General features: G+C 34.5%; 1 protein-coding gene across 2 annotated transcripts in view; it reads left to right on the top strand.

Moving 5' to 3' along the window:
- The window catches only part of NME7 (NME/NM23 family member 7), a 72,354-nt gene that overhangs the window by 16,326 nt on the left and 43,288 nt on the right, over positions 1-12,740 (top strand). For both annotated transcript variants that reach the window (XM_070942755.1, XM_070942756.1), the window contains exons 2-5: positions 3,956-4,063; positions 7,424-7,590; positions 11,177-11,287; positions 12,300-12,350. In XM_070942755.1, the coding sequence (XP_070798856.1) occupies positions 3,956-4,063; positions 7,424-7,590; positions 11,177-11,287; positions 12,300-12,350 (437 nt within the window). The remainder of the gene's footprint in view (positions 1-3,955; positions 4,064-7,423; positions 7,591-11,176; positions 11,288-12,299; positions 12,351-12,740) is intronic.

Genomic DNA, 12,740 nt, shown 5'->3' with positions numbered 1-12,740 from the left:
GATGCAGTTTTAAACATAACTGAGTGATTCCCATTTAATAACATGGGACTGTTGTTATGCATAGAATTTCATGTCTGCTATTGAAACATCATGGTATTTTTTTTTAAAAAAAATCTAATTAGTTCTATTTTTTACAAATTCTCATTTGGCACATAATTTTATGATTGTGTCTAAATAATTGACTGAATGGCAAGGAATGAGCGATTTTGAGGAGTCTGAGAAGGAAAAGGTAAAAGTTATATTGTTCTAATTGTATTTATGTGTGTATTTTACAACTACCTGATTTAAAAATATTTATCTTATTGTTCACAGTTCAAAGTTACTGTACGTAAATGGCAATGGAAACAGACAAAATATCAACAATATAACAATGGGCTTTTTAAAAAAGGCATAGCGGCAGGAAATAACACCAGTCGACATTTTAAAAAAGTAGGAAAATTAAATTTGACTGATGTCCCTTGATAGAACATTCTAGAAGTTTAGTGCAGTAACTGGGAAAAAACTTGTCACCTCATTTGGTGAACCTGTAGTTAACTTTGCAGGTTAAAAATTGAACAGAAAGTATGACAAGGAGTAGTCCATAATGTATAGTAGGTTCTGTACATTTAGTTCTTTTTAGGCTTGTGCAACTTAAACTCTATTTGTCTACCAGCAGTAAAAATTTCCCGGCATTTATCAAAGGAAGATAACCATCATATACCACCATCATCATTTAACAGAACAACCTGTAGGCAATTAGTTGATAGATGATGCTGGTTAAATGGTTGTTTGTAGGGAGAAAGAATAGATGGATTCTATTCATAAGCCTTCATGTGAATTGGAACCGTACTTTTAAACGAGCTTATTTTATTCTCTTCGCAATCTCTTTTTTCTTTACTAACTGAATTATAGAAACGGAGGTTTCTAATCTTAGAGGGCACATTTGTAATATTGTCAGTGTTAGCTTCTCCATTTATGAATTGGCAGCCAGTGAGGGTCACGACAAGTTATAAATTCTGGACCAGAATGGTACTTGTGCTTTTGTTGCTCGCTTTGCCCTCCTCTATAGGACGTTCACATCCACTTACCATAGCCTTTTTTTCTGGGAAGGTATTCAGGCTATCAAAAGAGATCAGTGATCTGCTGCCGCTGGTTATTTTTCTTTGAAAATCTTGTAAAGATGTTGGAGTTTGATACCTTGCTTTACAGCAAGCCAACTTATTATTTTTACTGTAAATTATCAGACAAGAGATAGAGCCTAGCATCATTATTGAAGATATCTACATTGATATCTGAGTAATAATGGCAATAAATAATAGCAGCAGCAATAATAATATCAACAGTAACCATAATAGCTGTGATATAACAACAATTTCAATTTATACCTTGCCTTTACCTTAAAAGTTTTAAAGTGTGCCTTAGTCTTTGTCATAGGTTGCTTTGCTCTTCACATAGAATATGGTAGTGCTGAGAAGGCAGTGTTCTCCTTCCTCTCATGGATTTTCATGTTGTTGTTTTTTCCAACAACTTGAAAAGATGCTTCTGTGTACCATTTTAGCATCATATTCTTTATCTTATTTGAAATTAATTTTATTGCTATCATTACATAGAGCAAGTAGATTGCAATCTTACTTTTGAATGTCCCTCACTTAAAAAAAGGGGGGGGACACAGTGGCTCAGTGGCTAAGCTGAGCTTGTTGATCGAAAGGTCGGCAGTTCAGCGGTTCCGGATAATGGGGTGAGCTCCTGTTACTTGTCCCAGCTTCTGCCAACCTAGCAGTTCGAAAGCACGTAAAAAATGCAAATAAAAAAATAGGGACCACCTTTGGTGGGAAGGTGAGGGCATTCCGTGTGCCTTTGGCGTTTAGTCATGCTGGCCACATGACCACAGAAACATCTTCGGACAGCGCTGGCTCTTTGGCTTTGAAATGGAGATGAGCACCGCCCCCTAGACTCGGGAACAACTAGCACATATGTGCAACGGGAACCTTGACCTTTACCTTACACTTTTTAAACCTGCCATCTGCAAAATACAGGACTACATCCTTAATTCCATCTTCTCTAGGCATTTGAAAGAGGTTTTCCTTTCCTAGTTTTTTTTTTATTTATTAATTACATTTTTATGCTGTCCATCTCCCCTACAAGATGACTGTGGGGGAATATCTAATACTGTTTGTTAACATGGGAAGAGGAAGACATGTTTCTGAGCTGTGTTATTGTCCTCCAGATCTTTCATTACTGAGGCATTCTCGGTTGGGATAGATCTTCTTTGAAATTCCTTGTTTAGAGCTTTGTTTGGTGTATTTGCTGTTTTTCTTAGTACTGGGAGAATATGCTTGGGCCAGTGGTCCCCAAGCCTCAGTCCATGCACCAGCATACCAGAAACCGGGCGGCACAAACAAGCGAAGCCCCATTCTTGGGGTGCAGGCAGCACACAAAACCATGCCGTCTCCAGTCTGCGGAAAACCCTTCTCCACAGAATCAGTCTCTGGTGCCCAAAAGGTTAGGAGCTGCTCCTCTGGGCTGATTGTTATCTTCCTTACTTTTGGTTATGTATTTAAATGGTTTGAGGAAAGGATTTATCTCTCATGCTCATCCCTGCTTCGCCTATGTTTTATTCTGGAGGAAGGCATATGTTGGAATTGACAAAATGTATACAGTACAGTTTTAGCTTGGTTCTCATGTTCTTGAAAAAAATATTTTGCAGAATGCAAATAGCTCTACATCTAGAAATATACCGAAATTGATAAAAGAGGAAGATATTCAACTTCCCTAGGATTCCCAACCCCCACACTCTTCCTCAGTTATACATTCTCCCATCTAAATGGGTAAAAAAAATCTTCCCTGTTCTATTTTATCTCCTACCTGGATATTTATGCTTAGAAAAAGTGCTAGTTTTCAATTGACAAATATTAGCTGATATAAATGGATGATACAATTTTATAAAATAAAGCAAAGTAATTACAGTACGGTCCATGGAAAAACTGTCTTCCACAGAACTGGTCCCTGGTGCAAAAATGGTTGGGGACCATTATTTAAACTATTGTTTTAAAATGTGAGCCTTCAGACAGCTAGTGATAAGTACTGAATCCATTCATTTCTGTCTTTAGTGGTAAATAGATGTAAAATCTTTCATTCAATCTCTGTTGGTAATGACTTATTGCCTTTTTATAGCAGTGGCAAAAGTATACAAGCTGCTTCTTGGATAGAAAAGCTCTCTTAGCAACTGCTGTGTCTTCAGTGAGCCACAAATAATACATACTGTGTGTTCTTTTGAGCTTTAAAAAATGACTGGCTGACAATTGTCTCTTTGTATGTCATCAGCTGCTTTTGAATACGGAACTTTTAAAGGCACAATATTTGATTAATCCCTGAATTTTAAATTGTCTGGAGAAGCTGAGAGTATGAAGCTCTCTAATATATATATATGGGATTCTCTCCCCACCATCTCTCTCCCTCCCCCCCCCCCTCTCTCTCTCTCTCTCCCTCCCTCCCTCCCTCCCTCCCTCTCTCTCTGCATATGCAAATGCATATGAATATGTATGTTTTGTTTGTTTGTTTGAAAATCTGTGGAAATGCATTTCCTACAGCATTTCCTACAGTTTTCTAGAACTCTCAGAAAAATCTGAAAAGATAATTGTATACAGTATACAATTAATAAAACATGTATTTTATGGGCAGCTGCCTTGATTTTATACTATGATGTCCAGATAGGATTAGTATGTACTGTTGTACATGAATAGTAATAGTTGTCAATGAAGATAGTGAAATGATCCATACGTTTGGAGAAACACTTAAAAAAGTAATGCTCCTTATTTTAAATTTCAACTTTTGTGCCAGGTTGACAAATCTTGATGTCTTTTACCGCAAATAACTAAGCAGTATTGTTATATCAGGTGCTAGTGGAAGATATACTGAACAGATTGTCTATTCTGGAATTGTTACAAAATCCATACCTTTGACTTTTGTTTTCTAGAACCAAGAGGAAAGATTTGCTTTCGTTGCAGAATGGTATGATCCAAATGCTTCACTTTTTCGGCGCTATGAGCTTCTGTATTATCCTACAGATGGATCAGTGGAAATGGTAAGATTATTTTCTATAAAAGTATTTTATAAATTGTTTGCTTGAAAGCAATAATAAACTAACTTTTATATTATGGATTTCATGTTACTCACACCAGAAACCGAATAATTGCTTTCCTTGCCTAAGAACTGCACAATGTAGAAGAAGACTATGGCATTATTTCCCTTTTCCAGAAACCTACATATAATTGCAATATATTTTCATACAAAGAAAGAATGTTACTGAGAAAAACTGAGTGTGAGTTTGTACTCCACTCAGTGGAATATTAATTGGGAAAAATATGAAGCGTCCCAAAAAATTAAGGGCAGGTTGAACAATTTTGCTCAAGATAACTTGAGATAATCCACTTAGCCATTAGGTTTGTTTCCTCTATTTCTGTCTTTTCCAGAGGCCTTTTCTGTGATCATGGAGATGAAATCCCACGACATATTTCCTTTCATAAATTAAATCTTACCTGTTACACAGGATTAGTATGTAAAGTCTGCTTATCCAATTTTTGGCTCTTTTTCTCCCTATGTTAAATATTAATGAGTTTGCTACTGATCAGAACTTGGATTATTGAATTCAATTGGATTATTGAATGTGTTTTGTGTGTTTATTTGTGTACATGCATATGATCTGCATAGCTCTTATTAGCTTAAAGATATGCATAGGGTAAGTGGAATGGATAGTGTTGGTTTACTATCGCAATCTATCATTTACATAAACAGGGATTATTGAATAAACCATAATTGGCTAAGTTCTCAAAATATATTTACCAATAAACTTTTTTTAAAAAATAGTTATTTTCTTAAAGAAAATAAAACAGAACATGCAAATAACATTTTAAAAATTCAGATATATTTACCTAAATAATACAAGGTAAGAAGTAAAATTAATACAAGAAATAAAATAGAATAATGGGGAAAAAGGAATGAGTAAGAATAGATTAATAATATTTATCTGCTCTTCTGCATTACAAAATACTATTTTTTCATGCCGAATATATTACACTTTTTAAACATGTAATCTAGATCATGTGGAATCATCTTGACTGATCTTTCTTTATTACTGTACAGCTAATTCAAAGGCTGACGATTCACAAATTTAATTGCTCTAATCTATAAACCAGAGTTTACAACCATAATGTCTGAACACACACAATCTTGTTTTAAAAATGTTTTTTTAATAATTTTCCTATGTTCTTTGTTGTATTATTTTTTGCTGTAAACCGCCCAGAGTCCCTTGGGAGTTGGGCGGCATAGAAATTCGATAAATTAAATTAAATTAAATTAAATTAAATCTAATAATCTAAACCCCAACAAATTACATTAGTATGATGTATGAATTTGTTCTTTTGTTGTTGTTGTTGTTGGCAGTATGTCTGATATTTGGTTTTGTGCAATCTCTTCTTTGATGAATGAAATGTCATTCTAATGAAACATTTGCAAGAAAACCACCAAACTCAGAGAGCACCAAGGACCCCTACAGTCCAACCCTGAGCTACAGATATTCTCTTCTATCAAACCTTTCTTTGCTATTAATAAAATTGCCAGATTCTTTTCAGACTTCATGGGTCTGAAAGAAAGATGTCACCGATTTATGAAATTAAGTTCGTTATTTTAATGTAAGACTTTTCTATCGGAAGGGGAAGCTTGTGCCTAAGGCCCTTTAATTCTAATACAATGGGCTTCATTTGGTTATGCGCCGAAGAGATTGCAAGAAAAAGAGAAAGGAAGAAATCAACAAGCTGTATTTACACATTAGAATAATTCTGTTTACTGACTTTATTATGCACCTATGTTTTTGTGTAAACAGATGCATAAATAATCCAGGATGAACAGGTGAATTATATATATATGTTTGTATTAATATCACAGTTTTTCAGAGGTGTAGCAGTTGAAAATGGATTGAAACGTTTGCAATAATTATCAAAAGAAATTATAAATAAAAGTGAAGCATTCTATGGCATAGTGGCTTATAAGAATTTCCAGAATGTGAGCCCACAGGAGAGAAACTTCATTATAAACTGCATAATGTGTGCAGTGTAAGAAAATAAAGGCAAAGCAAACAGAGTAAAGGGCCACTGCAAGAAGATATTGGCGAATTGGTAATGGGTGACAGTGAGAAGGCAGAATTTTTAAGTCCTATTTTGCACCTGTTTTTTCTCAGAAATAAAATAGAGCCCCAGCTAATCATCATTAGCAGGGAAAGAAGCGAACTGCATCTTAGGATAGGCAAGCAGAAGGTAAGAAAAAACATTGGTTAAGAAGAATGATTGAGAGGTGACATGATAGCAATATTCAAATAGTTTTCACATAGAAGAAGGAAACTGACTTTTGTCAGTTTATTTATTTATTTTATTTATTTATTTTATTAAATTTCTATACTGTCCTTCTCCCGAAGGACTCAGGGCGGTGAACAGCCACAAGATAAAACACATAAATACAAAAATTTAAAATAAGTTAAAAACGAATTAAATAATTAGGCTGAACAAATTTAAAATACCCCACAATTTAAAAACAAATTAAAATTTACATTTAAAAAGGGGAGAAGATTTAGGCTAGTTGCCCCATAGAGTCAAACCAGTGGGTTAAACCTACCAGGGAGTTGGTTGAGTTTTGAGGGCAGGAAGAATAAATTGCCACACAAAGTGTCGAGTCCTTCAAACAGGCTGGGTGACCATATGTTGGATGCACTCAGTGCATCCTGTGCTGAGTGGGTGGTTGGATGAGATGATCTCCAAAATGGCATCAATATAACAATTGTAGAATTGTTCAATACAAATGGAACTGGATTTGCCAATTTGTTTTTTGTTAAATTTTTATCTCAACCTTTATATAGTGCTTAAAATCTCAACCCCAAAATCACTCTGCAAGTTTCCATAGCAGACAGTAGACTAAAACTTGGGGGTCTTTGGCATCTGTCCAATATTTTAATCGCTTCATCACACTGGCTCCTTTTCAGTTGTTATAACATAATTATAATATAACATTTAATTCATCTCATGAACACATTTAATTTTTCCATGGTCATCAGAGGCTCAGAATCCCAAAGGTTCATGCTTAAAATGTGACAAACTACATGAAAACTGACAAATTAGGCAGGTAAATAGGAAACATGATTTGTTAAAAAATGAACTTACGTGTGATTATAAACAAAAATCAGAAAAATTGTCACATTTTTGCCAATAAAACAGAAAATGAAAAAGACAAATGGGGATGTTCTATTCTACCTTCTATTTATGACCCTTTCTGGATTTTTTTCCTATATGCATCAAGTAGGAATTCAAAGCCAACATTTGACTGGATTTTATTGAAATGTTATAGATTTTAATTTAACAAAATAAAAACATTAAAACAGCTATCTTTTACTCTTCAGTACGACATGAAGAATCGCTGCAAATTCTTGAATCGCACTAAATATGAAGATCTGAATTTTAAAGATCTCTTTGTGGGCAACAGAATTACTATTTTTTCACGCCACCTCAATTTGGTGGACTATGCAGATCAATATACCTCTCGCATGTTGGGCAGTTCCAAAGAAAGGTGAGAAAGTGATATTTCTGAATTTCTAAGGAATTTTCAATTTTGTAAGTTAATCAATATACTTTGCTTAGTGAGTCATCTTATTATATACAAGAATTAGAGGCATTGGATTTTCTGATGGATGAAAGGAAAAATGGAGAAGGGTATTACATTAAATTGGTCCTCAGAAAAACTGGAACCAAGTATGTGAACATAAAAAACAGAAGCAAGCTCTTTGTTATAGTCATGTCTTGTTTTTCATATACTTTTCTACTGCTTTAACTTTGTGTGGCTATATATTTTAGTTACTGTCAGAGGCTTGCAATTAAAATGTTCAAAAGTATTAATATTAGACCATTGTCATAGAACCTAAATTGGCTGTTCTAAGTTTTATGATAATCCAAATAACACCTTGAAACATAAAGAATTAAGATCCTATGATAAAATGGCAAATGAGCTGGAAAATTGTTGTAACAGAAAAATTACCCCCCCCCAAAAGATAGCTGTATTACAATAATACAGAAGATTATTTTTCATCTGATTTAAATTTACTGATGTATGACAGTCATTTTTATTTTTAGTACTCATTCCCAAGTTCCTAGATAATGTAATTAAAATGTGTGTGTATGTATAAAATATATTTGTATATTATTTTTATATATGCTCCAATGTATTAATCATGAATATGTTTAATTTTTTAAAAAGTAAACCTGTGTTTTCTTTTGTGTTGGTATTTTTTACTAATTTATAGTAATAATCACAAATTCTTTCTTTCAGAAACGGTACTTAAAAAGAACTGCAAATGGCAAATTAGTTTTTTCAGCACTGTTGAAAATATTTTTAGAAAGGAAGAAAACTAAGTTTTCTTGATGTAATTTGTTCATTTTCACATTTGGCAATACAACATAAGTAATAGCAAATATCTTTGTTTTCAAAAAATTTGTCTGACATCATAAATTGTTGAAATAGAAGAGACATAGTGTACATATGTGATTCACTGGCTTCATTAGAATTATTACTGATCAAGATATTTACTGGCACCATTATTGATCAATATGGCGTTACTGACATCAAATTAATATGCCAGATTATCCCCTAAAATACAAATCAGTACTAAAAGTATGTGTCAACTAGCATTTAGAGATTTTTAAAGTACAGGTAGTCCTCAACCTATGACCACAATTAGGTCTAATATTTATGTTGTTAAGTGTGTTTTGCCCCACTTTACAAGCTTTCTTGCCACAGTTACTAAGTGAATCAATGGAGCTGTTAAATTAGTAATACGGTTGCTAAGTGAATCTGGCTTCCCCATTGACTTTGCTTGTCAGAAGGTTGCAAAAAATAATCACACGACCCCAGAACACTGCAACTGTCATAAACACGAGTCAGTTGCCAAGCATCTGAATTTTGATTACATGGTGTGGGGATGTTGCAGTGGTCGTACATGTGAAAAATGATCATAAATAACTTTTTCCAATGCCATTGTAACTTCGAATGGTCACTAAAAAGAATTGTCATAAGTCGAGGACTACCTGTATAGCTAGAAAGAGAGAGGATTCTTTAATTAGATAAGAAAATATGTGTGAGGATTTTTAAAAAAGGAAGAGAGGCAACAGAGGAACAACGGATAGGCTCATCTAAAATGGCAGCTTAGTCTCTGAGAAAAAAACTAAAAATTAATTCGGCATTTATTTTGAGATATAAAAAATAAAATTGTATAGTTTCTAGATCTAAAAGTTTGTATACACTAGAATCTTTTTTGCATATTGGATGATTTTATCCCATAATTTGAGTGGTTGCTTAGATTTCCTTTCTTTCCTTCATTCCTCACTGTCAGCTACTGTTCCCAGGGAAAAACAAGAGAACAAAAGCCTCCAGCAAACTCCTCCTTCCTCATTTAACCACATGGTAATTCTTGTTCAGTGGTTTAGCTAATTTATGATAGGAGAGGTAGAAGGGGATTGGTTGTCAGGTCAACTGTGAGTGTCTTCTGACCTAAACAAATCTTTAGAAACTTGTATTGTCACTAAACATCCAGCTTAATCCTCAGGAAATTTGTTAAAACTAAGCCTGCACTGGGTGGTTTTTTTTTTTTTTTTTTTTTTTTTTTTTTTTTGAGATGACTGTGTTTATCTGGCTTGGAGCTGACCATGGTGCTTGTGCTACTTGATTTACTCAGGGAAAATTTAGAAAAGCACAAAAAAAAGGTACTGTTAGTTTCCCACAGTGATTACGCAATTGGTTAGGGACATTGCTTCCTCTTCTTTTTCTCTTTCACACCAATCTCTGGCATAACCCCCCTCCCCACAGTACCATAATACTACCATAAATAAAATTTCAACTTAATTGTTTGCCTTTTTAAGTTCTGACAAAGAAAAACAGTCAAGGCATAATTTTCTTCCTTAACTGTTCTATATAGTCCAAGAGTTCCAGTTATTTTACAGTTATTAAAGGAACATGTTCATGGGATAATGGGGGTGACAGGATAAAAAAAAATCTTCTGGATTTCATTTAGCTTTTGAAAAACCATCATCTCTCACCATAAGAATATATTTCCATTTTGCAGTATGAGAATATTAAAAACAATATTGCAAAAGTATAATTAGCTGCTCTATCTGTCCTACTTTGGGTCATATATTAGGGCCATATTTCTTCATGTCCTTTCTAATATATAGCTGCTTAACAAATAAATGGGTCCTTTATTTGCCTAACATAAGGTCCCTTTCTTCCCTAACTAGAATCTGAAGAGGACAAAAGGACAGCAATGTCTAAATAAATACCCTCGTTATTTGTTCCTGTGCAACTTCTTGTTTCAAAACTCATTTGTATTACTGAAATTTTGTTGTTAGTTGCGAAGTCGTGTCCGACCCATTGCAACCCCAAGGACAATATGCCTCCAGGCCTTCCTGTCCTCTACCATCCACTGGACTCCATTTAAGCTCAGGCCTACTGCTTCAGTGACTCCATCCAGCCACCTCATTCCCTTCTTCTTTTGCCCTCAATCTTTCCCAGCATTAGGCTCTTCTTCAGTGATTCCTTCCTTCTCATTAGGTGGCCAAAGTATTTGAGTTTCATCTTCAGGATCTGGCCTTCTAAAGAGCAGTCAGGGTTGATCTCCTGTAGGACTGACTAGTTTGATTGCCTTGCAGTCCAAGGGACTCACAGGAGTCTTCTCCAGCACCATAGTTCAAAGGCCTCAATTCTTTGGCGCTCAGCCTTTCTTATGGTCCAACTTTCACAGCCATACATTGCAACTGGGAAAACCATAGCCTTGACTATTCATACTTTTGTTGGCAAGGTGATGTCTCTGCTTTTTAGTATGCTGTTTAGATTTGCCATAGCTTTCCTCCCAGGAGCAAGCGTCTTTTAATTTCTTGGCTGCAGTCCCCATCTGCGGTGATCTTGGAGCCCAGGAAAATAAAATCTGTCACTACCTCCATTTCTGAATTTCTCCATTACTGAAATATTTGGGCCAAATATTTCCATTATCTATCTGGGCACTAGGAATGATCACATAATGATAATTGATATGATTGTGTTTTCCTGTCTTGGTAACATTGATGCATAAGCTAACTTTTAAAAATTTCTCATTTAAATCTGTTAATAGAACCTTGGCATTATTAAAACCAGATGTAGCACTCAGACTTGGAGAGATTATTGATATGATTATTCATTCTGGTTTTACGATAACAAAGGCTAAAATGATGAAACTTACAAGGTGAGATTTTAATCATTATTTTTCAAAAAATAGAAATACAGTTTATGTTTTAAATCTTTACTGATTCATGAAGTATAATCTTTAGGTTTTTGTAAAATTACACTAAAATGCATAGCTGTTGCTAATCTATGTCTCATGATATTTTATTAAAGTATGACTGTAAAACCATCCTATTTAGCATTTCCATCTTGAACTATGCAGTAGCCCAAGAATGGAAGAAATAAAGATAAATACTACCAGTATGTGATATAATGTGATCTCACATGAATGAATGAATGAATGAATGAATGAATGAATGAATGAATGAAAAAGACAAAGGGTATTTTGCTTGTAGAGTTTGTTTCCAATCTGTTATTAAGAAAATGCTAGAAATATTACTATATATCAGTGGTGAAATCTAAAATTTGTTACTACCGGTTCTGTGGGTGTGACTTGGTGGTGGTGGGGGTAATGTGACTGGGTGGATGTGGCCAATTTTTTTTTTTTACTTTTAAAACAATTTTTTTCTACAACCTCTTCGGTTGTAAAAAAAATGCTTTCAAAAGGCTCTGACGATCCCAGATGAGTTGCCTGATCGGCAGAGACTTTTTTTCTTTTAAATGCCTCTGACGATCAGGCAACTCAGCTTGGATCGTCAGAGGCATTTAAAAGAAAAAAAGGGGTTTTTCCTTTTAAAAGCCTTTGAGGATCCCAGCTGAGCCGCGATCATCAGAGGCTTTTTTTTTACTTTTAAAAGCATTTTTTCGGCCAAAGCGGTAGAAAAAATGCTTTTAAAAGTAAAAAAAAAGCCTCTGATTATTGTGCGGCTCAGCTGGGCAGTGGGGTGGGGAAGGGATTTTTGCTACTGGTTCTCTGAACCACCCACCTCCATCACTACCGGATCGGGTGATCCGGTCCGAACAGGGAACATTTCACCCCTGCTATATATGCATTAATTAAAATATTGAGAATCCATTAAGAATGGATTAATTAATTAAGAATATTAAAAGTATTCTTAAAATATCTTTTATAGGGGAGAAGCAATGGATTTACATGCAGACCATCAATCTAAGCCGTACTACAAGTGAGTATATATTTTGGTATACAGAGTGGTTTCATTTGTATGTTACATTCTATAAAATAAAAACTCTTACCATGTTGCTTTCTGTTGATGTCCTTTGAGTTATTTACACAAACATAATGTAGGTAGTATTTGATAAGCATAGAAAACTAGACTTCTCTTAATTTTATACTCTTTTCCTTGTACAGAATTGGATGTTAATCTGACTTTCAAGTCTGTCAGGTTTGTAGTCAAGTCAAACTCAACTCCTGGTGGTTTCATTGACGTATCCATGTGATTTTCTTGATAACAATAAATCATTTTCTATTGCTACCTTCTAAAATGTATTTTTGATTTTAGCATTAAAAAATTCCTGTGGTCTTCTACTCAAGTGCTAATCATGTCGGGCCTTGT

The sequence above is a fragment of the Pituophis catenifer genome, unplaced genomic scaffold (genome assembly GCF_029215685.1).
Source record: "Pituophis catenifer annectens isolate HBS135680 unplaced genomic scaffold, rPitCat1.0.hap2 SCAF_4, whole genome shotgun sequence".
In the NCBI taxonomy this organism is placed as follows: Eukaryota; Metazoa; Chordata; class Lepidosauria; order Squamata; family Colubridae; genus Pituophis; species Pituophis catenifer.
Note: the sequence above shows the minus strand (reverse complement) of the source record. Positions and strands in the feature narration are given on the sequence as shown.